Here is a 20,843-nt window from a genome sequence, read left to right as displayed (position 1 = left end):
TATAGTTGTATCTCGATTTTTGCATTCCTATAATTAAAAGTTAGAGATATAAAGATTTGAGTAATTAACAAGGGCCTTTACACTTAAAGTCAATAATAAAAGCGTAATAAAAAGTGACTAGTCAAAAAGATGGAGAATAAGAAGGAGCGGAATCGCTCATTAAAGAGAGAGAGGAACAATAATTCGTTTGATGGTTTGAATACTTTCGGCCCTAGTAAAATACTCTTGATTCATATCGCTACAATTATTTATCATCACGTTTATAGATACTAGTTCATCTCAAGTCAATCTCGAGTTTCTTTCTTAACAGCTGATGATAATCTTTGTTCATCAGTATTCTTCGTACAGTCATTTGCATTAATATTATTCTTTGCCTTAAAGTCAGTCTTAAAGTTTCCTTGCAGGATGGTAGTATCATCTTTGAATATTTCATTATAATGAAAACTACTCCCATTCCCAGTCTTTGTGTTTGTGCTAGCATTATTGCCAGAACCATTCGAATGCACTTCATTGAAATGTTTGTACAACATTACCGTTGTACTAAATTCTGTTTCACACCCAGGAATTTTGCAACTGAAATATTTTTGTTTCTTTTTAATAACACACCAACACAGACTCCTAACAACAAGCTTATCTATTTTTTCGGTATACTGTAAAATGCCAGTATAATTGCTCTGCTGATGTTAATTATAATTACAAAAATAACTGAATACATTATTATACAACTTACCGAAATACTTCAGTACTCTTAGCTTCTTGTACTACTGGCAGTTTTGAATTAGCATGATTGTCCTGGTAATGTTTCCATAGACCCGTTACATTGCTCACCTGTGCTTTACAGCCAGGAATCTTGCATCTAATTTAGGATATAGAAAAATTAATTTTATTGTAAGATGAAAATTAACAAACAATACTTACAAGAAAAAACTGACTGCCGATGCTTTTCCTTGCTTCAATTTTACTATTGATTTGCTAGAATTTGAGCTAATTGCGTTCGTTAATAATTTATGACTGTCTTGATGATGACGATAATGGGATATGTATTTGTATTTTCTCCCACAACCATTGACTGCACATTTGTAGATTTCCTGTTTATATCTAGACATGCGTTGTTTTTTTGGCGTATATTCTTCATCGTCCGAACAATTACTGTTCGTTTCCATGGTATTCTCCTCGGTTTTTGAAATATCACGATCCAGATCACTTCTGAAGATTCTTTCTAAATTATCCAGTTCTATTCTATGTTCTTGATTTCTTGCATTCATATTACATACTTCGTTTTTTGAATTCTTAGTAATGGTAATATCACCATTTACATAAACTACATTAGCTTTCTCTTGGGAATGATCTGTTTGCAATTCTGAACTTTTTGTGTTGCCTTCATAATTGGGCAGAAAATTCTCTGTGTTTATCATTAAATTTTCATTCATAGGAAATGTAACAGTTTCATTTAAGCTTTCTGTGTTAGATGAGTAATCTTCCTTATTAGAATTATCGCTTCCAGTGTTCTGATCATGCGAGGCTTCTTTTTTTTGTTGCTGTACATTGTCATTTCTATGAATATTTTGTTCATTATTGTCATCGTAATGATGCCCTTTTATTGCAAAAGTTTCATTTCTATTATCATAGCATTCCTCGGTACTTTGTACAATTTCCTCGTCTATTACATTTTCAGAATCTTCAAAACATATTACTTCTGGTTCAGTTGGCAGTGTTGGTGGTTGTCTGTGGTAGTTTTCGATATGTTCTTCCAAATTGTTACTGGTTGTATGTAAGGAGCCACAATTTGTATATGGACATATAAATACATTTGTTTCATTGTTATGCCACTCTTGATAATGCCGCCACATACTTCCAGGATCAGATAATTCTTCTCCACATCCTGGTTCCCGACAACTAAGTAAATCATTCAGACTTTAGTTGTTGTTAATCAATATAATGTTACAAAAGTTCTATATACATTTCACCTACATAAACAAAGTTAACTTACATGAATCTAATTTTTAAAGCCTCAAGAGTTTCGTGTGTTTTGTATTCATCTTGATTAGTGAATGTCTTTCCACAACCTCGTTGCTTACAAGTATATATTTCCTAGAAATGTGATATACATATATATGAGATATCATCAAACGTTTTAACCGCTTAATATCATTCACAAATACAGTATTGTTTTGTTGAAATTTTTATGGATTAGGTGTACAAAATCAACTTTATTTATAAACAAAGCTCTTTAATAAAAATATATCAAGTTAGATGTTTTGTTAGAGTAACATATTCAGGACATGAAAATGTATATTAATTCTGATTCTTTGCATTGTTATTACAAATAACGAACGTATTCTTACAAACTAATTCTAAACTTGGAACGCAGTAACTTGACGAAGGTAGATAAAAACTGAACGATTTGTTTTGAGTTAGGGGTCATTGAACCCGTTAAATGACTCCGGTGATTTACCTTTTTCGGTACGATTTCTTCGATAGTACGATTTCTTGACACAAATCTGATGACACTAACTTCTGTAGGCCTGTCCGTGCACGTATCTGTACCCTGGCCCATCCTGGCCGGTGTTTGAGAGAAACAGCGAACGACCAGGCGTTTCGAAGTTCACATAACCTGTATTCACTAACGGGAATTCGTAAGGGAATTGTTCTTACACCTTGAATGAAAGGCCCAAATATGCGATCAGTTCCACGAACGGGATGCTTTGTCGGGTTACTTACCAACAAAGTGCACTCCCGTTCGCGCCGAAATATCTTTTTCACCTCACATTATACCGTCGTCAATAATATCAATCACTTGTTGTCATTTCAGTGTACTTGAACTAACTTCATGGGGAATTTGTATCCACTGTTCACCGTTTGCATTTCTCTCTATCAACCATCAACACAAATTTATCCCGATATACGGTTGAGAAACACTGTTAAAGAATGACTATACTCAATAACTTTTACCGTACCCATGTTTCCGTTTCGACTAACGTATCGATACTGATATCGATGTTATTAAATATTTATATACAGTACAATATTTTTCTGTTAATTAACTACTAAGTTTTTACATTTATAATCATTCATTTCTAATTAACTTGAAAACAGGAAACAAACGTTTCTTCCTGTAACGGAACTCGATCGAGAACTCGAAATCAAACGTTCGATTTAATTCGATACTCTTTTAGCACGCGCGTAAGGTGATATTTGAGTCTAACAAACTGGAAAGAATAAGGCTGTTTTAGTACTATAAGTTATTGAATTTTCATCTTTTTCTTGCATAAATACTATTAAATTATTAAATAGAAGAAATTTTATCTCATTGTCAGGATCGGAAACAGTATATCGGCTAACAAGCTTTCTTATGTTAACCATGTGGAACGATCACACAATTGAACTGAATTCTTTTTCATTAGGAAGATAAAAGGTAAACGAAGAATTAAGATAATGATTTTCTTAAATTGGATCGATCGTGATGAACTGAAAAAAGGTGTTAATGTGCGACAGTGTCATATACGCAAGTGTCAGCCGGGTCACTGTTAATCAGGATGTGTGACCGTCACGTTAGTATCGATTCACCTAGGTACCCAGTTTGTTGTGACAGTAACGTAATTGATAATTTACGCTCCTCAATTAATTGAAATCATAATTGTAATTTTCATCGAAAAATGTGCATCTTCTATCTACTTTATGCAATGCTCTTATTTACTCCGCGTTACGCTTGTTACGATTACGATGACTGTATGTCGATCCTCGATCTCTAAGTATTTCTTTAATCGTTAACAAACATTTTATTATTTTAATCACTTTTTTATAATGTTTTACAGATGACGATGATAGTGATAGAGCAGAAAATCTATTACAGTCGCAGATAACAGTTACATCGTGGAATGTAAGCATTGCAAATTATGTAAAATTGCAATATTGATTTTAAAAATAAAGATTTTTACACGCTTTTAATACAGGAAAATAGAAATTGTTATCTTTCATTAACATACTGAATTCCGTGTATAATCACGTGTGTTGCGATAATTTAAATTTAATTTGAAGACGTTTTTCATTCTCACTTCATAAATTTTATTTTTATAGGATATGCCATACTCGGGGATCGTGCAGGAGAATGGAGAATGGGTCGGAAAAGGATACGCATTTTATATCTTCAATATAATTAGTACGAAATTGAATTTTACATATACTATTATCCCACCAAAAGAGCACATCTTGGGTGATGAGAAAAGCGGTGTTTTGGGTTTGCTAAATGAAAAAGTAATAAACATGATAAAGTTGCACGATAATAGGTGAACAAAAAAAAGGGTATTTACTTGTATTATTTCAACAGAAAGCAGAGGTAGCTGTTGCATTTCTTCCGGTATTACCAGAAATGCGACGATACTGTTCATTTGGTGCATCATTAGATGAGACGAGATTAACTGCTGTGATGAAAAGACCACAGGTGTCGGCTACTGGTTCCGGTCTTCTTGCACCCTTTGAAACGACCGTTTGGTTATTAGTTTTAGCATCTTTGATCTCCATAGGGCCGATTATTTATATTTTTGCCAAAATCAGGTGTTTAAAATCTTCTACAATGATATATGTTTTTATTTGAAAATCTTCCTTGTGAAAATACCATGTTTAATAATATTTAAATTTTTATAATTTAACCCTTAATATAGCAGAAAATTATGGAACGATCCGACTTCTGAAAACTTTACTTTATCTTCCTGCCTCTGGTTCGCTTATAGTTCCCTTTTGAAGCAGGGATCAGAAATTATTGCTATAACAGGTAGGACATGGTTTTACAGATCATTGTTCATTTTTAGCTAGTGATTTTTAACGATTACAATTTTCTGAAATCGTAGACACGACACGAATACTATTCGCAACTTGGTGGATCTTTATACTGATTTTAACATCCTTCTACACAGCAAATCTCACCGCATTTCTAACGAAACCTCAGTTTACATTATCTATTAGTTCTATTCAAGATATCGTTTACATGGGATACACTTGGATCACTTTCAAAGGACGAATAGTTGATTTTCTCCTTTCTCAAGTAAGATTTAAAGGAAATTTTAATGCTTAAGACTTTCAATTTAATTGTATTGTTTGCTTTTTAGGATCATCAAAATGATTTGAGTTTATTGAACGTAAGTAAATGGCAAGGAAAAGGTATTTTCAAATACTACGAACCGTCAAAGGATATCTTAGATGCTGTAAGCACCAGTATGTATCGAATATTTAATGTTTTATTCGATTTGTAATACTAACTGTGCCTGTAAAAAGATATTATTCACATTTTAGAAAGACTTTTCTTAGCCGAATCACATTACTTGCAAACTTTACTATTCCAAGATTACCTGAACAAAACTCGTAATCGATTGGACCATAATCTGCGCTGCACCTACGTGATCATGCCTGAAGCTATTTTAACAACAAATCGTGCCTTTGCCTTTTCTCATGATTCACCTACGAAGAAATACATCAATAGACTGTAAATTTAAAAATCATGATTTGAAAAAATCTGTACATGCGCAATTTGTAATACCAATCTTTAAATTTACAGGCTGCGAAGATTGGTGGAAACCGGTATTGTACAACACAGAAAAGAAGAAGATCTTCCATTAGCGGAAATCTGTCCGGTAGATCTACGTTCGAGCGAAAGACAGTTGCAAAATACTGATCTTCTTTTAACATATGAGGTAGTCGTAGCTGGATATGCTATCGCTACGATTATCTTTCTCTTTGAAATAATTTGTGCTTGTATATCGTGTCGAGTGAAGAATCGTAAAGTCAAACACAGGTCTCGTGTTCCCAAAGAAAAATCTCAGAATCATTCATCTAAAAATTTATCAATCGAAAAACGCAGCAATTCCCCGGTGAACAATCCAGGTGCTGAGAACCTCATGATACAGGGGAAACAACAGTTTTTTAATGGAAGAAACTATTACGTGATCACCGATCAGGACGGTGATCGAAGATTGATTCCTATAAGAACTCCTTCTGCTTTTCTATTTCAATATGTAGACTAAACACATCATTATAAGTCTATGTATTTTAATATTCAAACAAGTACTAATACAATTATTATATTATTATTATATTCAGTTACGTGTGAAAGAACTATAAAGCAACAAAACAACAACAGAGATCTTCTACATAATTTTATGCATGTTTCTTGATTTATAATTTGCATTATGCACATTTTTCAAGATCTTGAATAGTAAATTGATATCTAGTAATATTTTCGTTGAGTGAGTTCCAGTTTTAGTAGTAGCCAACATTGGATAGTATCTCGTTGGTAGTACTGAATTTGAGATCAACGAGAAAACAGATTAGTAAACAATAACAGAAAGAGCAAACTGTTCGTTAAATGCCCGGGCGTTTTTATAAACATACCTGATGCTCTGTACTTACAAAGTTTTGCCGTTATTATTTGAAATCCTATGTAGCTGGTTGCACCATACCTTTCTTTCTTGGAAGATCGAAGACGATCCTTATTGCGTTACATTTTATTTTATTAAAAAATATTCCTCAGCTACATCAACTATTAAGCTTAAGGTAAATAATTCATGACTCTTTTTTGTTACAATAAAACGTTAAATACTATTATTTCATCAAATGTTAATTTTGAAATGTTTATTTTTTTTTCTTAGATTAAACAAGAGTTCAATGGCTGAGGAAAATATTGAAATTTGTGGATTTCTAGATGTTAAATTTTTTGGTAGTAAATCAAAGGTTCATAAAGTAAAAAAAAGGACACTGGGTCCTTGGAAAGTATGGAAAAGGCACTGGTGCTCTGTTAAAAAACTAGGCCCTGGTTTGGGTGTTAAAGTACAACTTGATTATGCCATTAGCAGTGGTAGTTCTATATCACCAAATGATAATGGTAATTCCATAACGATACCATTGGATGCTATCATTCATCGTACTCAATCTAGATCCAAACAATTTGCCTTTGGTATATTTCCTACCAAAGACAGAAAACCATTACTTTATTTAGCTGGTAATTCAGAAACAGAATCTCAAAGATGGATGGCAAATATCAGGCAGCTGTTAAAACCCAGAAAGTATAAATTTACCTTAGAATCTTATAGTGTATCTATGGTTGACAATGGACATTCCAAAGCATCAGGCCTCACAGGTATACGATTTATTTCTTATACAGAGAGTCTGTTAACCATTGAAATTTAATTTGATACTATATTTCAGGACTATACGGTGATCTAGTAACTAGTACATTAGGAGTTTTTATAAAAGACATTCATACAGGTCAAACAATACAAAGTTTTGAATGGAAAGAATTAGGTCAGTTTCATTTGAGCACATCAGGTCGACCAGAAGATGTCAGATGTATTTGTGTAATTCACACAACTAAAGAATATCGTGGCGGGGTTGGAGAACTTCACGTGTTTTGTTTAGACGCTGCTAAATTATTACTAGACCTGGTAACCCAAGGACGTGGACCACGAAATAGACAAATAAATCGACGACCTTTCAGTTTAAGCGAGGGTGATCTTAGAATACTAACACAGAATGAAACACTGGTAAGATATCCAGTATTCAATGAAAGAACAGACTTGAAAACATATAACAGAAGAAGGGAAAGTAACGAAAATTACGAAGTAATAAAATGCAAAATTCCTAATAGAACAACAGGATATTTCTATCAACTTGAACCACCTAGTATTCCATTTATTGGAGGAAGTTCAGGTGGCCCAAGTAGTTCTAAGAATAGGATTTCTGATGTCTCTATAGCCTCTGGAATTTATGAAGAAATTGCAGATCAACGAAGCAGCAATGTAACAGCAGCTACTTCAAGTTTCATGGAGGTGGACGAAGAATTAGCCACTCGCCACCCAGATGAACCTCCACCTTTACCGCCAAGACAAAGATGTGCTTCAGAGTCTATAGCTAGCAATAGGTTTATATCTGTTTAATTTTCATTTGGATTATTGAACATGGATTATTAATTAATCAATGTAATTATTTTTTAAAGGTTTCAAGACGTTCGAATGTCTCGATCAAATATTGTATCTATGACATCAGCTCGAAACTTTATGCACAATGGAAGAAATGCTTTTGCATTACAAAAGATAATAGATAACTCTCATTATGTTCCTATGTCACCTCGAATAATAGATAACGCTCTACAGAATCGACAACCACGAGCTGCTCTGGAGGAAAGCGAGTATGTTATGCAGAGTGAAAGAAACGTTTTTGTACAGCAAAGAATAATGGACGAGTCCCATTATGTTCCCATGTCACCTAGGTTAAAAGATATTGCTCTGTTAGAAGCACAAACACCTCTACACGAAAGCGATTACGTTATTATGCGTTAAACGATTTACGAAAAAAACAGTGAGCATATTTTTGATAAAAAGTCACGTTCCAACCATATTTTTTATACGATACTTTGATTTCTTTTTCTAAACCGCTTCTTATATAGATTCATCAATTTTATTTTTACAAAGACGAAGCGTATAAAGACGAATTTTTGCTTGAATATACCTATTCGTACAAAATTTCATATACTTTATTGAAATTTATAAATTTGTACAAGAATGAGACACACTGCCTTGAAGCAAATTACTCATAGTAGATTTTTATTGCTTGAACGTTAAATACGGTAGCATTATTTTCCTTACGTTTTCTATGCTTTTCAATTATTCCATCATTGATAATCGATACTTGGAACCTAATCCTTCGTTCGTGAAAATATCGAACTCTTCACGATTTAAAAGAGCTCCACGCACATCGTCCAAAACGATTACTTTCGGATATCTATAAACAAAGTAAAAATATGACTGTCACAATTCTGTGATAATAATGTATATCTACTGACGTTCGCATCGTGAACAAATAATCATTAATTTTGTAGAAAATATTGATAGTTTGGATCAAGTATTTACCCATCATCACCACATCGTTCCCAAGCTTTCGCCAATGACATTCTAACCAGGTCTTCTACGAGGCATTCGACAGCCTGAAAAGAAATTGAAAAATGATTTATTAATAAGCAACGAAATGAGATAATAGTAGGAAGAAATAAAAATAGTACTTTACTCACTCTCATCATCGTTCGACCAGATGCACAGTATACAACATTTGGCACAATTTCTTCGGATACTAATTCAACACCAATTTCTCTAGCAGTTTCATGAACGAAATTATAAAGTGGTACCGATTTAGTATCAAGATTCATCGCAGCGATTTTCGTATCAGGAACTTCATTACTTCCTTTCTTCTCTCTTTTTATATTTTTCATCGAGTCGTCGACATTTACAACATCCACCTCGGTATCGATCTCATTCGCTTGGGAATTAGAGTGAAATAAATTATCATTATGTCGAGCTGGATAGGTTTGAAGCCATTTAGAAAACGTATCGGGTTCGGTACACGTAAACATGCTTTTAACAATCGTTGAATCGGGTAAATTCTTTTGTTGATGGAGCGATCTAATTGGAAAATCTGAACGAAGAGGTGTGTAACCATGTAACCGTGACCAAATCATTATTTCTTTTATACTCCATAATTCCTCCTCCGTAAACGACGACCTTTTTTTAATGAAACTTCTTATCATTTTTGCTCGATTCCATTCGCAAGCATTTCGTTTAGCATAATTATACTGAAAGAATTCTTCTTCGCTTGAACAAGCATAAGGATGAAGTCGTCTGTAATCATAGTCTAAAGCGTCTCTAGTTATCATTGGCATTCTTCTAATAATAAAGCGCAGCAGTCCTTGAATATTAGCAATTTTTACAGTTTCTATTGATTCAAGAATATCGTCGTAAAATTCCTTTCTACTTTGGAGTTTATGTTTATCTTTGCCCAATGTGATCCTCTGACGAGATAATTTCTGTTCTTTCAATTCGTGTTGATTTATTTTCATTTCGCAAGTTAATTCCTTTTCTACGTTTAACGAATTCCTTCTTTCAGCTATTTTTAATACTGGTACATTAGAGTTTACATTTAGAAGAATACTTTTAGATAACTGAAGCTTCAATCCCTGTTGAACGTTCGTCCCATTAGGATTTCGTACTTGGATCGTTGTTTCTGAACCCGAAGGTTTCTTTAATAAACTAATACCACGAGAAGCAGTGAAACTTATTTTTGATTTCATCTGATGATCATCGGCTGTGCGTGGAACTGCGATATCCACTGGAATTGTCTGATTGTTTTCTAGTACCAAGACATGTTTACTTCCAGAGGCCTCGAACAATGGTGGAATGGTAATTTGTAAAGGGCGAAGATCTGATTGAAGTTTAGAACAACCTAATGGAAATGCTTTTTCTTTGTTTCGGTCCAATTCATTTATCTCTGTGTTAATTGTTTCTTCTTTTATCTTTGATTTAGTTGAATCTGAATTACTACTGTTCACGCTCGTTTCCTCTTTGTCCTCTTTTTGTTGGCAGTTTTCTTGGTTTTCTTTGGTAACTTTATTCAACGATGAATCAGTTCTTCTAAACGTTGTTAACGAGTGATCAATAGTTAAATTTCCTTCAGAATCGTTAAGATATCTTGATCCACAATAATCGTGATCGAGATCTATGTACAATTGCAATTGTTTGGTATTTATTGAAATTTCATTATTAACACTGATGTAGTCTGAACATTCTTTTTTCACGACAACATTACAATCTTTATCTATCGATTCGTTTACGGTGTTGTTGATAGAATCATGCTCTTGATTTAAATCTTCATTATTTTCTATTTTTACTTTACAATCGTTTTCATTCTCGATGAAATCTTGCTCTGTTTTACCGGTGATTCGTTTGGAATTGCGAGGATCTGCGTATATCCATATATCAACAAGTGTCTCAGCACCTAAAGTTTGAAGCCCAGTATAAGTACGGTCTAATTTCAGATAATGAATTATATCCATTGGTTTATTGAGTGCACATTTAAAATGTAACTGTACTCTCAGTGGAAATTCACCCCATCCACGTCTTGATAGACAAAATGGCACCGATGTAACTTCTACGACGTCGTTAGGTCTGTAGCTAGGATGCAAAAAGAATCTTACTTTACTAACAAAATCATCGATAATAGGATTTTCTTTATTTCCGCGAACATACATTGTCCACTTGTGACTAGCTGCATCTTCCCTCCATTCTGGAGGAATCCATTTTGAAATGTTTCCAATAATTATCCGTTTTCTAACTTTGTGCCTGATGCCTCTCGACGGACACTGAGACTCCGGAATTCCACTTTTTGGTGGAATATACCGCGGAATTTTCTTCGGTCTTGATTCTTCGTTCACATCGTTATTTCTTTTCTCTACGCGGCTATGTTCGCTTGTTTCTTCTACTGATTTTTCTTTTTTTACTATAGCGCAATCTATTGCGTTAGACGTTGAAAATAATTGTGAGCTTCCAAAGTAACTTTCATTACTCGACGATGTAGGAACTGAACTATCAAATGATTTTGGTAATTTACCAATCAACTGTTTTATCGCGGGATGAATCTGAGTTTGTTTAGCTTCTACATTCTGTGAATTTTGACACTGCTTGCGATTATAGAAATCAGCCACAATGACGTAACGTAAAAGATGAAGAACTTTTGATGCTCTATGTAATCTCTCTTGAATTTCTAGAACTTCTTTCTCCTTTACATCAATTTCTTGCGAAAATTCTCTTTCAATTATAGCTGTTATTTTCCTTGCAGTACTGCTACGTGCTAAAAATAATGTCAAGCAACTATTTATTATAAGACTTATCTTTACAAGGTTAGGCATAATACTTGACATAGATTCGATCGAAATTTCCTTACCATTTTCTTCGTAAATTCGTTGATGCTTCTCATTATTCGCAACGGACGGCCCGTAATCGGGATCTTGATCTTTTAAGGCACTCATTTACCATGCTCAATTTCGAACATGTGATAGTTCAATGAACTACTGTCAGTATAAACAGACAACACTTTCTGCTTAAAAAAAGAAGTTATATTCGTCATTAAAAATGTCAGTCTTTTGTAATAATGTTTACTATTTAAGTAATAAACATATATTCCATACTTTATTTCGAAGCATTCACAGGGACTTATGATTCTATGGAAATATTGAGACAAAACTCTGTGTAAACAAATGGTAGAGGTTATATTTTTCTTTTAAGTAAATCTCAATCACTGGGGAATGTTATACATAAAACACAAGTATTCATTAGATATCTGATAACGATTATCATACAGGAGTGATTACATGTATGATACTATGATTGCAAATATATCCAATACCATGATTTACTGTCTAACAAGGCTGAACTAGGCTGAACATGACTTTATTTTCGAGGTGTCTTGTATTTGTACCTGGAGAAAAAGGAAACTGTATTACCATCGCCCCACCAAATTTCGATCGTCGCGCCATCTATATAAAAACGGCTGAAACTATTCAACAAGTTACCAACTAGGACTTGGGTACAGCGCCATCTATTCACAAATCGCGGAAACTACTGGTCGATTAGCTTCCGCAATTTGACGATAGATGGCGCTAGTGCTTCCGTTTCGGGGACCGAGTCGGTAATTTGTTGAATAGTTTGAGCCGTTTTTGTATAGATGTCGCCACGGTCAAAATTTGGTGGGGATGCTGGTAATACAGATTCCGTAAATCGGTATATATACATACCAATTGTAACACGAAAATAATAAAAGCAAACAAAGGGTAAGAAACATTTTAGAAATTTCTGTATTTAAAATAAACATTATTAACAGAGATGTAGTCTTGAGAAAGTAATTAATTAGAGTATGGTACAAATAGTTAATACGTTCCTTATTTCTTATTTAATTTCTATGTTTTTAAAACGACCTTCTATAAAGACCCATTGTATACATTTTCAAAGGTATTTACTTGAATCAAAGATACTTCAAAAATATAACGATTTAAAATTGATTTTACATTTCTAATTCACTTTTGTATAGTACTTTGTATATTACTTTTATACAATGTTCGTACATTTTGACAATTAAATTTTATCATTTAAGTTGTTTGCCCAAATCAGATAATTAAAATATACTTTTGTGTTACAGGGATAAGTACACAATGTCTACTCTAAAATCAAAAGGATGCCTTTTCCTGGCTTCATCTCTCTATGATGGATTGGAAGACAATAATATAAAGCAAGTAACAACATTACTTCTAAATAAAGAAGCAAATCCTAATACATTAATTCCTATGTATGGGGTAACTCCATTTCATTTAGTAATAGGTAATGACTCTGAAGCTTTTGCAGAAGAAGTTACTAAATTATTTTTACGTCATGGAGGAAATCCTAATGTCAGGTCGGTGGATGGGTTAACTCCAGTTCATGTAGCAGCAGCATGGGGTAGAGTCACTGTATTGGAGTTACTTTTAGCAAATGGTGGAGATCCTCTTTGTCTAGACGAGGAAGGACGTAGTCCATTTCATTATGCATTTGATGGAAAATATTACAAAGCAGTTGTAATACTTGGAAAATATTGTGAAAATACTATCAAAGAAGAAACATCAACTAAATATAAAATTACTTTTGATAAACTTCTCATTAATAATGGAAATGTAATAGCAGAATATGCTGCATCAGAAAATTCTAATATAGTAACAGAAAGCCCATCAAAGGAAAATGTATTTCAAAAATATGACAAACAAAATTCTACTAGTATCCAAGTTAAATATTCCTTTGATTCAGATGGTGATGATAGTTTAAATAGTAATGATCAGTTTGAAGCAAATGCAGAAGAATTTCGAATTTATGAAGAAACGAATAAAGAAAAAGTGTTAGTTGATAAAATTATTAATCAACTTTCAAATTCTTTGAAATCCAATTTTAAACAACAGGAGGTCAATAATGAATATGGACTGGTTTCTGAAAGAAACGAATACGATACAAGTCCATCATCTACGATAAGCACAGATAACAGTATGATGTGTAATATGAGAGAGAAATTGTTATTAAAAAGTAAAACAAGAAGACGGTCCATTACTCCTAAGCATCGACGCAAAATTTTTAAACAAAATAACGCTAAAATTTCATTAATACCTGTATATAATCCAGGTGATTCCATTATAAGTAAGTCGCCAAATTTTTTAATAGGGGAACCTGTTGGGAAGCAACGAAAATACGTATCTCCAAAAATATCATCACAAAAGGAAATGAGATTTAAAACTTTCACGCCATGTATGACAAGAAATCAATTATTTCAGTCTGAATTTAATCTAGAGAAAGAAGTAGCAAGGTCTACTCCAAGGAGAAGGAAACAGTTTCATAGACAATATTCGTCACTTAGAAAATTAAAAAAAAATAATGGACTTACATCGTCAGACAATACAAGTCCCGATTCAACGAATTCTTTATCACCAGAACATAATTGTATCAAGAGATTGAATTATAAGCTTAGTAAAAACCTAGCGATAAAATTAGATGAAAATAAATATGACGACGATGTATTAATAAATTTTAATACTGACGAAAATAAAAAAAATTATGAAAAATATGAAAATGAAAACGATTCAATAGAAGGACTCGATAACAATTTTAGAAATTTAGAAATTGAAAAAACCAATATAGTTGAACGATATGAAGAGAACTTAAAAGAGCGTATAACTTCACCAGAGAATTTTTTAACTGCAGAAGAGAGATCGAAAATTAATAGTATTTCAAATTCTTTTAAGGAAAATTCGAATACTTTTTTTTCAAGGTAAATTTATTGTTAATTAATATATAGAGTTTTCACTGTAATGGTATTTTGAACTGTTATACTGTTTTCAATAATTTTACCAAAAAAAATTATACGATTTAATTCTTTTTATTGTGATTTAATTTCTAATATTACTGAGACTAGTCACTTTTACTGATAAGAAGTGATAACTTATCGTTATATATCGAACATTATTGCAAGTCAGGAAGTAATACGGTGCATAGTAAAATAAAATGGTGCAAAATTAAATCATAGACCTAATTAACAGGATATTGTTCAATATTCAAATACTAGTACAGTGAATACCTTGGAGAAATATAGTGTTATAAATTTAATTATCAAAATTTCTGTGATTCTAATTTCAACACTTTTAATATTTAAAATTTAATAAATTAATTATTTCTCCAGTTTCAAATCACAATCATACATTAGTGTACAAGAGGAATATAAACACGAAGATATAGACGAAGGTATGGCTTTTCGGGAACGTAGAATTTATACAATTCCACCATGGTAAGATATCGAAAATAATTATGATTCTTAAAATTCATTACTTTATATGCAATGTTGATCCTAGATATATGTATTTATGTTTTTACAGCAAATCTGGGAGTACTTCTATCGACGAATTCTGTAAGCCTAAGCAAAATTATATAATTTTAATATATAATTCTTGAAATAAGACTTTAATCTTTTTTCAGGGCCCCACTTATTAAATTTGTCAATAGAGGTACCCTTAACAGATCAAACAATACGAAGAAAGTTAATTGCTCTTGGTGATAATCCAGGACCAATTACTAATACAACGAGACAGCTATATTTGAAACGTCTTACAAAATTCGAAAACAAGAAAAATAATTCATCATCTGTGCGACTCAAATCTAATCATTGCAGAGCTTTTCCTAAAACAAATAAAAATTTTAAATTTCATATGCAACCATTTCTGGAGTATGGAGATTGGGTGAATGACTTGACAAAATACAAAACCATTGAAAAGAATATTTTTGAAGAATTTTGTATAGTAAGTCCTTCTAGAAGATGGAGAGAAGGAACAAATAAAACGTGTTTTAATTATCTACTCTTAGATCCACGCATAACTGAGGATTTACCTAGTGCAGAAAATATGAAAGATTCCGAAAGATGGTTAAAATTTCTCTCTGCTATATTTTATATTGGTAAAGGTTCACATAACAGACCATTCGCCCATCTTAAAGAAGCTTCAGAAACATGGTTTTCGCATAAAAGTTCTGATAATAAAAAAATTCAACGTATTTTAAACATTTGGAATGAAGGATATGGAGTTGTTTGTCTCCGCGTTTTTCAAAACCGTATTCCAGTAGAAGCTTATACGCGAGAAGCTGCTATGATTGAGGCTCTAGGAACGGAAAATCTAAAAAATTGTAAAAGTGGAGATTACTATGGAAAAGTAATAACATGGAGTAGGGAAGAAAAACGTAAATTTGGGAGGTATTTGTTATATCAAGCAATGAAGATTTTCATCCACGACGGAGAAAGACAAATATCTACTCTTGATTTTTAAAATTAACTTTTTTTCTTATGAAAAACCAAAGTTTATGTAAATTATTCTATGACTAATGTACCACATGTACATGTATATACATATATATATTGTAATTATTTTGTAAGTGTTTATATTTAAATATGTACGTGCAATACTATGAAAACAAATAAAGAAGAAAAGAAAAGACTGTAATGATTTATCATAGATATTCTTGTTTAATTTTAATTTTATTCAATGGTATTTCATTAGGTTTATTTAGAATATAAATTACATCTACAGATATGGTCTCTCTGGTTTTATCTTGATTACTTTTCTATCCTTTTTAGGATACCATCTATGTTTTGTAGTATATGTCATTTTAGCAAGCTCTTCGACAACTACTTGAGGTTTCTTGTGTTTAAAAACTTCACTGATTTCTTTTTCACCAATAGACAAAACAGAATTGGATGAAACTTTTTTCTCTTCTGGTAATGGTAATGAATATTCATAAGGGAATTTCGGTTCTGGATGCCAACAGACAATCATATCTCTGCTTAATGGTATAACAATTTGTGATGGTAATTTAGTAGAACTCAAATATCGTTTACAAGATACATTCAATGTTCGTGTAACACATAATGCAGAATAATACATCTGTTTAAAAACAAAAAAAGAACACTGGTTAATGTTCTACTAATCAAACGTTTGCAAATAGTTATATTTGAAACTATGAAAATTTATGATTATATTTTGATAACATAACCCTAATATTCCCTCAAAATCATTACAACTATAAAGTACTTATATTACAATTACAACTCACGATTGAATTTATATAGAAAACATAATTAAATATACAAATCTTATTAAAAATACCTTTATTTTGAAAAAATAATCATTTATGTTAGATGAAACGTAACTACAGCAACAAGGCAGAATAAGATTAGTGATGAATATATATTAGATAGACAAAGAGTTCAATGAGGATTTCCTGAGCCTTATGGTTGGTTTTTATACCAATTTTGTGGATGGCTTCAAGAATAAGAACTTTACTTTCTTATATTCTTTAATTCATGAGCGTTGTCATGATCATCGCGCTGTTTCATAAACATGAACGAAAGGTCAATACCTGTTTGACAAAGTATGATATATTCATTATTTATTTTTTTCCATTGTAGGAGAATATAAAGAAGTAACAAGAAAAAGTTGTTAGAAGAATAATGAATAAAATGGAGTGCCCCATAGCACCTACGTTAAATGTTCTTGACCCGGATGATAAGCTAATGAAGAAATTTCAAACAACACTTCATACACATCTATCGCGTATTAACAATAAGCTATCTGAAGAAATACTAAATCTTGTAAGATATTAGTAAAATTAATATATTCAAATTTACATTTTATGCATGACAATACTTTTAGGAAGCATCATTAAAACAAGCTGAGAAAGAGTTGAAATCAGAAGGTATACAACTTTATCAGACTCAACAAGAAGTTGAACGTCAGCATGTAACCATAAAACAATATAAAGAAGCACTAACAAAAATTACACTATTGAAGAAAAAAAGAAGTTGTAATATAGAAGATGCTAAAAAAACTTTAGATGAAAATAATGTTAAATTAAAAGAGGAGCAAAATAAGAAAGAAAAACTTTCTCAAGAATTAAAAAATTTATTGGCTTTTCATAATTGCTTGTCTAAATGGGAAAAGGATTTAAATGATTATCTCATTGTATCTAAACAAATGTCGTTACAAGATGCTAATAAAAATAGGATGTTAATTAACGAAAAACAACAAAGAGATTTTATTTTACATAAATTAAAAGAAGAAGTACGGAAAATTGAAGAAGAAATAGCATATCTAGATGAGCAATTACAAATTAAAAATAAGGAAAAGGAAGATGCTAATAAAATGATAATTTATACGAATACAGATCTAGAAACTCTACACAGAAAACACAAAGACTTACATAATATATGGAAGTCTGTAGTAAATAATATTTGGAAACGAAATGATGTTTATGATCAACTACATATTGAACAGGAGTAAGTAAATACCATTATAGATACCGTAAATCTGGTATCATAGGTACAAACTTATAATATTTAGAAGTTTCTCTATTTTTTTTTTTTTTTAGAGAAGCACATAAATCATATAATCTATTATTAACAGAAATTCAAAAAATTAAAAAAGAAACTGAAAAAGAAATGGAAGTTAATGAACATTTAACATCTTTATCGTTTCGTTTACAAAATAATATTAAAACTGCATCAAATGTAACATTAATGTATAATGAAAAAATTACGAACATTGAATCTCAATTAATAAATCTCGCAAAAATTAATGAACAAACACAGTATGATTACAATGTTATTTTTACTGTATGTTGAATAATATAACTAACAAATGAAATCTTATTTAATCATTGTTATTATATAATGATAATATTTCAGAAATACCAAAAATGTTTACACGAAGAAGAACAAATAAATCGAAAGTTGGAAACAATTTTTGAAAAGAAAAAATATTTGGAAGACACAATATGTGAAAAATTAGAAGAAAAGATTATAAGCAATAAAACAGCAAAATATGTAACTGAATTATTAATAAATACAAAAAATTCTGTATTAAATTATGAAATATCAGTTGCTCATATAGAAAATACATACGGAAATAATTTGTTAGAATTAGAAAAACTTTCAAACTTTGTTCAAAATGAGAAAACTGAGTTACATGAACTATTACAAAATAATGTTGACAAAGAAAAACAAATAGACAAATTAGAAAAAGAGATAAGAAAATACGAATTTACGGTTGAAAGAAAACAAACAAAACTTCTTGAAATAAATAAACTTATCGATGAGGTTTTGTATTAGTCATTCTTTTTTACAATTTAAAATAGAGTTATGTTTGAAAATTATCTATATAAATGAATAATTTCAGATTGTACCAAATATTGGTGGTGAAGAGTTAAGCCCACAAGATTTAAAAATTAATAGTTTGGAAAAAAATATTCAAGAAATTGAACAAAATATTCAAAAAGCGCAACAGTTTTGGATCCGTCAACAAGGTTTTATCGTTTCATTAAGCCAACAGAGAGAATCACAGTTACGTGAATTAAACGTTCTTGAAAAAGAAATTATGATAATGAGACAGAAAAACCTGAAATTAAACTATGCTCTAGAAATGCTAGTAAAAAAAGAAACAAGTACAAATAAAGCTATAGCTTTTCTTGATAAAAAACTATCATTTATGAATGCTAATTTGACGATACAAAAAGATTTAAAAAAAGCGTTAGAAAATAAAAATTGCAGGGTAACAAATGAGTCTATCTTATCCTTTCAAGAATTTGAATTAGAACTCGTAAAATTACAAAGCGACTTAAGTAATTTAGATAGTGAAAAAAATATGTTAAAGGAAGAATTGAAGTGTGCACAACAAGAAAGTTTATCATGGAAAAAGAAAGTAAGTGATGTTGTAACACGTTTTAACTGTTAATTTATGATAATAGTATAATATATACATTAGGTGCTGTTAATACAAGAAACAATACAAAATGTGAAACAAGAACACAGTACTGGTGATATAGCATTAATGAAAAGTGAAATTCATAAAATGGAAACAAGGCTCTCTTATTTGAAAAAAATTCAGGAAAAATTAATCCACGATATGGATCTGTGTGTTACAAGAAGAGATATTATGATTAATAAAGTTCTTAGTAAACTTAATAGAAATCCAAAAGAAAAACACAATAAGAAGGTTGTAATGTGTAAACGTTTATCTGGTCAGCAAGCAAAAATTAAACAGCTTTTAAAAGTAAGTATTTGAAGTAATTAATTGTATGAAAACAAATGAAATATAATTTGTATTATTAATAGGTTACAAAGCAAATTAATAATATGGTAGAAAAATTAAACAGCCAAATAAAAAACACTCAAAGCAAAATAGTCAATTGTCAGGAACTTTTACAAAATTTAAAAGAACCCCTTTCTAACATAGAGAATGAAATTGAACAATTGGAAAAGATAAAATATCACGTATGTTTTTATATATATTATATTATTAATAAAACCTTGAAAAACTAAATTAATTGCATCACTTTTCAGAATTTGCATAGTTTGGTTCTTAAACAAAGAAAAGCGAGACAATTACATGATATAAAAAATGGCACTTATAGAATGATTTATAAAGGTGAATGTATAATTGAAGAAAACTTGCAAAAAGAACATAGTTATAGAGAATATCTAAAATATGTCTTACAAAAAACTGATAATGATTTTCCAATGATGAAAGATAATATGAGGAAGATATTATTAACTCTGCAAGTCTTTGAGGAATTCTATGAATATATAAGATAAGATACATCTATAACTTTTATATTATCATATCGTGTACTTAGAACTGTGTAAGAAGATTACACAGTGATCCATAATACCTCTCACTGTTACAAAAAATTATTTTATCAAGATATATATCTATTTGTGTACATTATATAATTTACTTTATTGTATTCAGTATTTCTTGATATGGTAATTTCTAAAACGAATTGAAATTATGATATATACCTGGACACAGAAAACGTGAAAATCAAAAAATTGAATACAGAAAAATACATGCATTACAAATAACGGTCAGTTATTTATGTCCGTTATTATTATATATTCAATAAATAACTCGTCAATTAAAC

General features: G+C 31.1%; 7 protein-coding genes across 19 annotated transcripts; 4 read left to right on the top strand and 3 right to left on the bottom strand.

The window, feature by feature from the left end:
* Positions 1-7: 7 nt before the first annotated feature.
* On the bottom strand, positions 8-2,967 carry LOC114873436 (asparagine-rich zinc finger protein AZF1-like). Of its 3 annotated transcripts, none has more exons than XM_029181764.2 (6): positions 2,722-2,967; positions 2,456-2,657; positions 1,991-2,091; positions 919-1,896; positions 731-856; positions 8-573 (listed from the first exon to the last, which is right to left on the bottom strand). In XM_029181764.2, exons 2-6 carry the CDS (start codon positions 2,555-2,557, stop codon positions 285-287), a joined length of 1,596 nt encoding a protein of 531 aa, XP_029037597.1. In that variant the 5' UTR covers positions 2,558-2,657; positions 2,722-2,967; the 3' UTR covers positions 8-284. The 3 variants fall into 3 exon arrangements, with proteins under 3 accessions (XP_029037597.1, XP_029037598.1, XP_029037596.1); XM_029181765.2 differs by having other exon boundaries at positions 2,456-2,623; XM_029181763.2 differs by having other exon boundaries at positions 2,456-2,967.
* A 163-nt stretch (positions 2,968-3,130) lies between these two features.
* Positions 3,131-6,209, top strand: LOC114873344 (glutamate receptor ionotropic, kainate glr-3). 6 transcript variants are annotated; one of them, XM_029181577.2, is made up of 10 exons: positions 3,131-3,188; positions 3,405-3,551; positions 3,816-3,880; positions 4,078-4,254; positions 4,328-4,554; positions 4,662-4,771; positions 4,848-5,041; positions 5,106-5,211; positions 5,290-5,479; positions 5,552-6,209. In XM_029181577.2, exons 4-10 carry the CDS (start codon positions 4,081-4,083, stop codon positions 6,015-6,017), a joined length of 1,467 nt encoding a protein of 488 aa, XP_029037410.2. In that variant the 5' UTR covers positions 3,131-3,188; positions 3,405-3,551; positions 3,816-3,880; positions 4,078-4,080; the 3' UTR covers positions 6,018-6,209. The 6 variants fall into 6 exon arrangements, with proteins under 6 accessions (XP_029037410.2, XP_029037408.2, XP_029037407.2 ...); XM_029181576.2 differs by lacking the exon at positions 3,131-3,188 and adding an exon at positions 3,189-3,241 and having other exon boundaries at positions 3,318-3,551; XM_029181575.2 differs by having other exon boundaries at positions 3,188-3,415.
* Positions 6,210-6,334: 125 nt separating this feature from the next.
* Positions 6,335-8,445, top strand: LOC114873346. Its single transcript, XM_029181578.2, has 4 exons — positions 6,335-6,546; positions 6,642-7,129; positions 7,198-7,909; positions 7,985-8,445. Exons 2-4 carry the CDS (start codon positions 6,658-6,660, stop codon positions 8,325-8,327), a joined length of 1,527 nt encoding a protein of 508 aa, XP_029037411.1. The 5' UTR covers positions 6,335-6,546; positions 6,642-6,657; the 3' UTR covers positions 8,328-8,445.
* Positions 8,446-8,499: 54 nt separating this feature from the next.
* LOC114873343 lies at positions 8,500-12,275 on the bottom strand. Of its 3 annotated transcripts, XM_029181571.2 has the most exons (6): positions 12,002-12,275; positions 11,758-11,910; positions 11,064-11,664; positions 9,056-10,988; positions 8,898-8,971; positions 8,500-8,769 (listed from the first exon to the last, which is right to left on the bottom strand). In XM_029181571.2, exons 2-6 carry the CDS (start codon positions 11,840-11,842, stop codon positions 8,652-8,654), a joined length of 2,811 nt encoding a protein of 936 aa, XP_029037404.1. In that variant the 5' UTR covers positions 11,843-11,910; positions 12,002-12,275; the 3' UTR covers positions 8,500-8,651. The 3 variants fall into 3 exon arrangements, with proteins under 3 accessions (XP_029037404.1, XP_029037403.1, XP_029037402.1); XM_029181570.2 differs by having other exon boundaries at positions 9,056-11,664; positions 11,758-11,913; XM_029181569.2 differs by having other exon boundaries at positions 9,056-11,664.
* Positions 12,276-12,578: 303 nt separating this feature from the next.
* On the top strand, positions 12,579-16,381 carry LOC114873355. 3 transcript variants are annotated; one of them, XM_029181603.2, is made up of 5 exons: positions 12,579-12,643; positions 13,009-14,655; positions 15,064-15,168; positions 15,257-15,288; positions 15,357-16,381. In XM_029181603.2, exons 2-5 carry the CDS (start codon positions 13,022-13,024, stop codon positions 16,193-16,195), a joined length of 2,610 nt encoding a protein of 869 aa, XP_029037436.2. In that variant the 5' UTR covers positions 12,579-12,643; positions 13,009-13,021; the 3' UTR covers positions 16,196-16,381. The 3 variants fall into 3 exon arrangements, with proteins under 3 accessions (XP_029037436.2, XP_029037435.2, XP_046143504.1); XM_029181602.2 differs by lacking the exon at positions 12,579-12,643 and adding an exon at positions 12,697-12,821; XM_046287548.1 differs by lacking the exon at positions 12,579-12,643 and adding an exon at positions 12,856-12,926.
* A 4-nt stretch (positions 16,382-16,385) lies between these two features.
* Positions 16,386-17,138, bottom strand: LOC114873415 (39S ribosomal protein L42, mitochondrial). The gene is made up of 2 exons (XM_029181718.2): positions 17,033-17,138; positions 16,386-16,810 (listed from the first exon to the last, which is right to left on the bottom strand). Exon 2 carries the CDS (start codon positions 16,808-16,810, stop codon positions 16,451-16,453), a length of 360 nt encoding a protein of 119 aa, XP_029037551.1. The 5' UTR covers positions 17,033-17,138; the 3' UTR covers positions 16,386-16,450.
* A 106-nt stretch (positions 17,139-17,244) lies between these two features.
* Positions 17,245-20,842, top strand: LOC114873400 (coiled-coil domain-containing protein 40). 2 transcript variants are annotated; one of them, XM_046287549.1, is made up of 8 exons: positions 17,246-17,517; positions 17,579-18,201; positions 18,294-18,537; positions 18,610-19,020; positions 19,100-19,621; positions 19,685-19,972; positions 20,035-20,193; positions 20,263-20,842. In XM_046287549.1, the coding sequence occupies exons 1-8, from the start codon at positions 17,377-17,379 to the stop codon at positions 20,512-20,514; spliced, it is 2,640 nt and encodes an 879-aa protein (XP_046143505.1). In that variant the 5' UTR covers positions 17,246-17,376; the 3' UTR covers positions 20,515-20,842. The 2 variants fall into 2 exon arrangements, with proteins under 2 accessions (XP_029037511.2, XP_046143505.1); XM_029181678.2 differs by lacking the exon at positions 20,035-20,193 and having other exon boundaries at positions 17,245-17,517.
* Position 20,843: the final 1 nt, after the last annotated feature.

This window comes from Osmia bicornis, chromosome 10 (genome assembly GCF_907164935.1).
Source record: "Osmia bicornis bicornis chromosome 10, iOsmBic2.1, whole genome shotgun sequence".
In the NCBI taxonomy this organism is placed as follows: domain Eukaryota; kingdom Metazoa; phylum Arthropoda; class Insecta; order Hymenoptera; family Megachilidae; genus Osmia; species Osmia bicornis.
This window is presented reverse-complemented; position numbering and strand designations above follow the sequence as displayed.

What these genes read in the sequence shown, in the direction of transcription:
- LOC114873346 (XM_029181578.2), top strand. Translation starts at nt 6,658, where the DNA reads ATGGCTGAGGAAAATATTGAAATTTGTGGATTTCTAGATGTTAAATTT. An exon ending in CAAAGCATCAGGCCTCACAG is followed by an intron (nt 7,130 to 7,197) that starts GTATACGATTTA and finishes ACTATATTTCAG; the next exon opens with GACTATACGGTGATCTAGTA. An exon ending in GAGTCTATAGCTAGCAATAG is followed by an intron (nt 7,910 to 7,984) that starts GTTTATATCTGT and finishes TATTTTTTAAAG; the next exon opens with GTTTCAAGACGTTCGAATGT.
- LOC114873415 (XM_029181718.2), bottom strand. Translation starts at nt 16,810, where the DNA reads ATGTATTATTCTGCATTATGTGTTACACGAACATTGAATGTATCTTGT.
- LOC114873355 (XM_029181602.2), top strand. Translation starts at nt 12,727, where the DNA reads ATGGTACAAATAGTTAATACGTTCCTTATTTCTTATTTAATTTCTATG. An exon ending in CATTGTATACATTTTCAAAG is followed by an intron (nt 12,822 to 13,008) that starts GTATTTACTTGA and finishes TTTGTGTTACAG; the next exon opens with GGATAAGTACACAATGTCTA. An exon ending in TCGAATACTTTTTTTTCAAG is followed by an intron (nt 14,656 to 15,063) that starts GTAAATTTATTG and finishes TTATTTCTCCAG; the next exon opens with TTTCAAATCACAATCATACA.
- LOC114873400 (XM_046287549.1), top strand. Translation starts at nt 17,377, where the DNA reads ATGAATAAAATGGAGTGCCCCATAGCACCTACGTTAAATGTTCTTGAC. An exon ending in TAAATAAACTTATCGATGAG is followed by an intron (nt 19,021 to 19,099) that starts GTTTTGTATTAG and finishes GAATAATTTCAG; the next exon opens with ATTGTACCAAATATTGGTGG. An exon ending in AAATTAAACAGCTTTTAAAA is followed by an intron (nt 19,973 to 20,034) that starts GTAAGTATTTGA and finishes TATTATTAATAG; the next exon opens with GTTACAAAGCAAATTAATAA.
- LOC114873343 (XM_029181570.2), bottom strand. Translation starts at nt 11,842, where the DNA reads ATGAGTGCCTTAAAAGATCAAGATCCCGATTACGGGCCGTCCGTTGCG. An exon ending in ACGAATTTACGAAGAAAATG is followed by an intron (nt 11,665 to 11,757) that starts GTAAGGAAATTT and finishes CATTATTTTTAG; the next exon opens with CACGTAGCAGTACTGCAAGG. An exon ending in GAACGATGTGGTGATGATGG is followed by an intron (nt 8,770 to 8,897) that starts GTAAATACTTGA and finishes CTTTGTTTATAG; the next exon opens with ATATCCGAAAGTAATCGTTT.
- LOC114873436 (XM_029181763.2), bottom strand. Translation starts at nt 2,557, where the DNA reads ATGGGCCAGGGTACAGATACGTGCACGGACAGGCCTACAGAAGTTAGT. An exon ending in GCTTTAAAAATTAGATTCAT is followed by an intron (nt 1,897 to 1,990) that starts GTAAGTTAACTT and finishes TGATTTACTTAG; the next exon opens with TTGTCGGGAACCAGGATGTG. An exon ending in AAGAGTACTGAAGTATTTCG is followed by an intron (nt 574 to 730) that starts GTAAGTTGTATA and finishes AAAATATTTCAG; the next exon opens with TTGCAAAATTCCTGGGTGTG.
- LOC114873344 (XM_029181572.2), top strand. Translation starts at nt 3,657, where the DNA reads ATGTGCATCTTCTATCTACTTTATGCAATGCTCTTATTTACTCCGCGT. An exon ending in TTGTTACGATTACGATGACT is followed by an intron (nt 3,730 to 3,815) that starts GTATGTCGATCC and finishes AATGTTTTACAG; the next exon opens with ATGACGATGATAGTGATAGA. An exon ending in TAACAGTTACATCGTGGAAT is followed by an intron (nt 3,881 to 4,077) that starts GTAAGCATTGCA and finishes TTATTTTTATAG; the next exon opens with GATATGCCATACTCGGGGAT.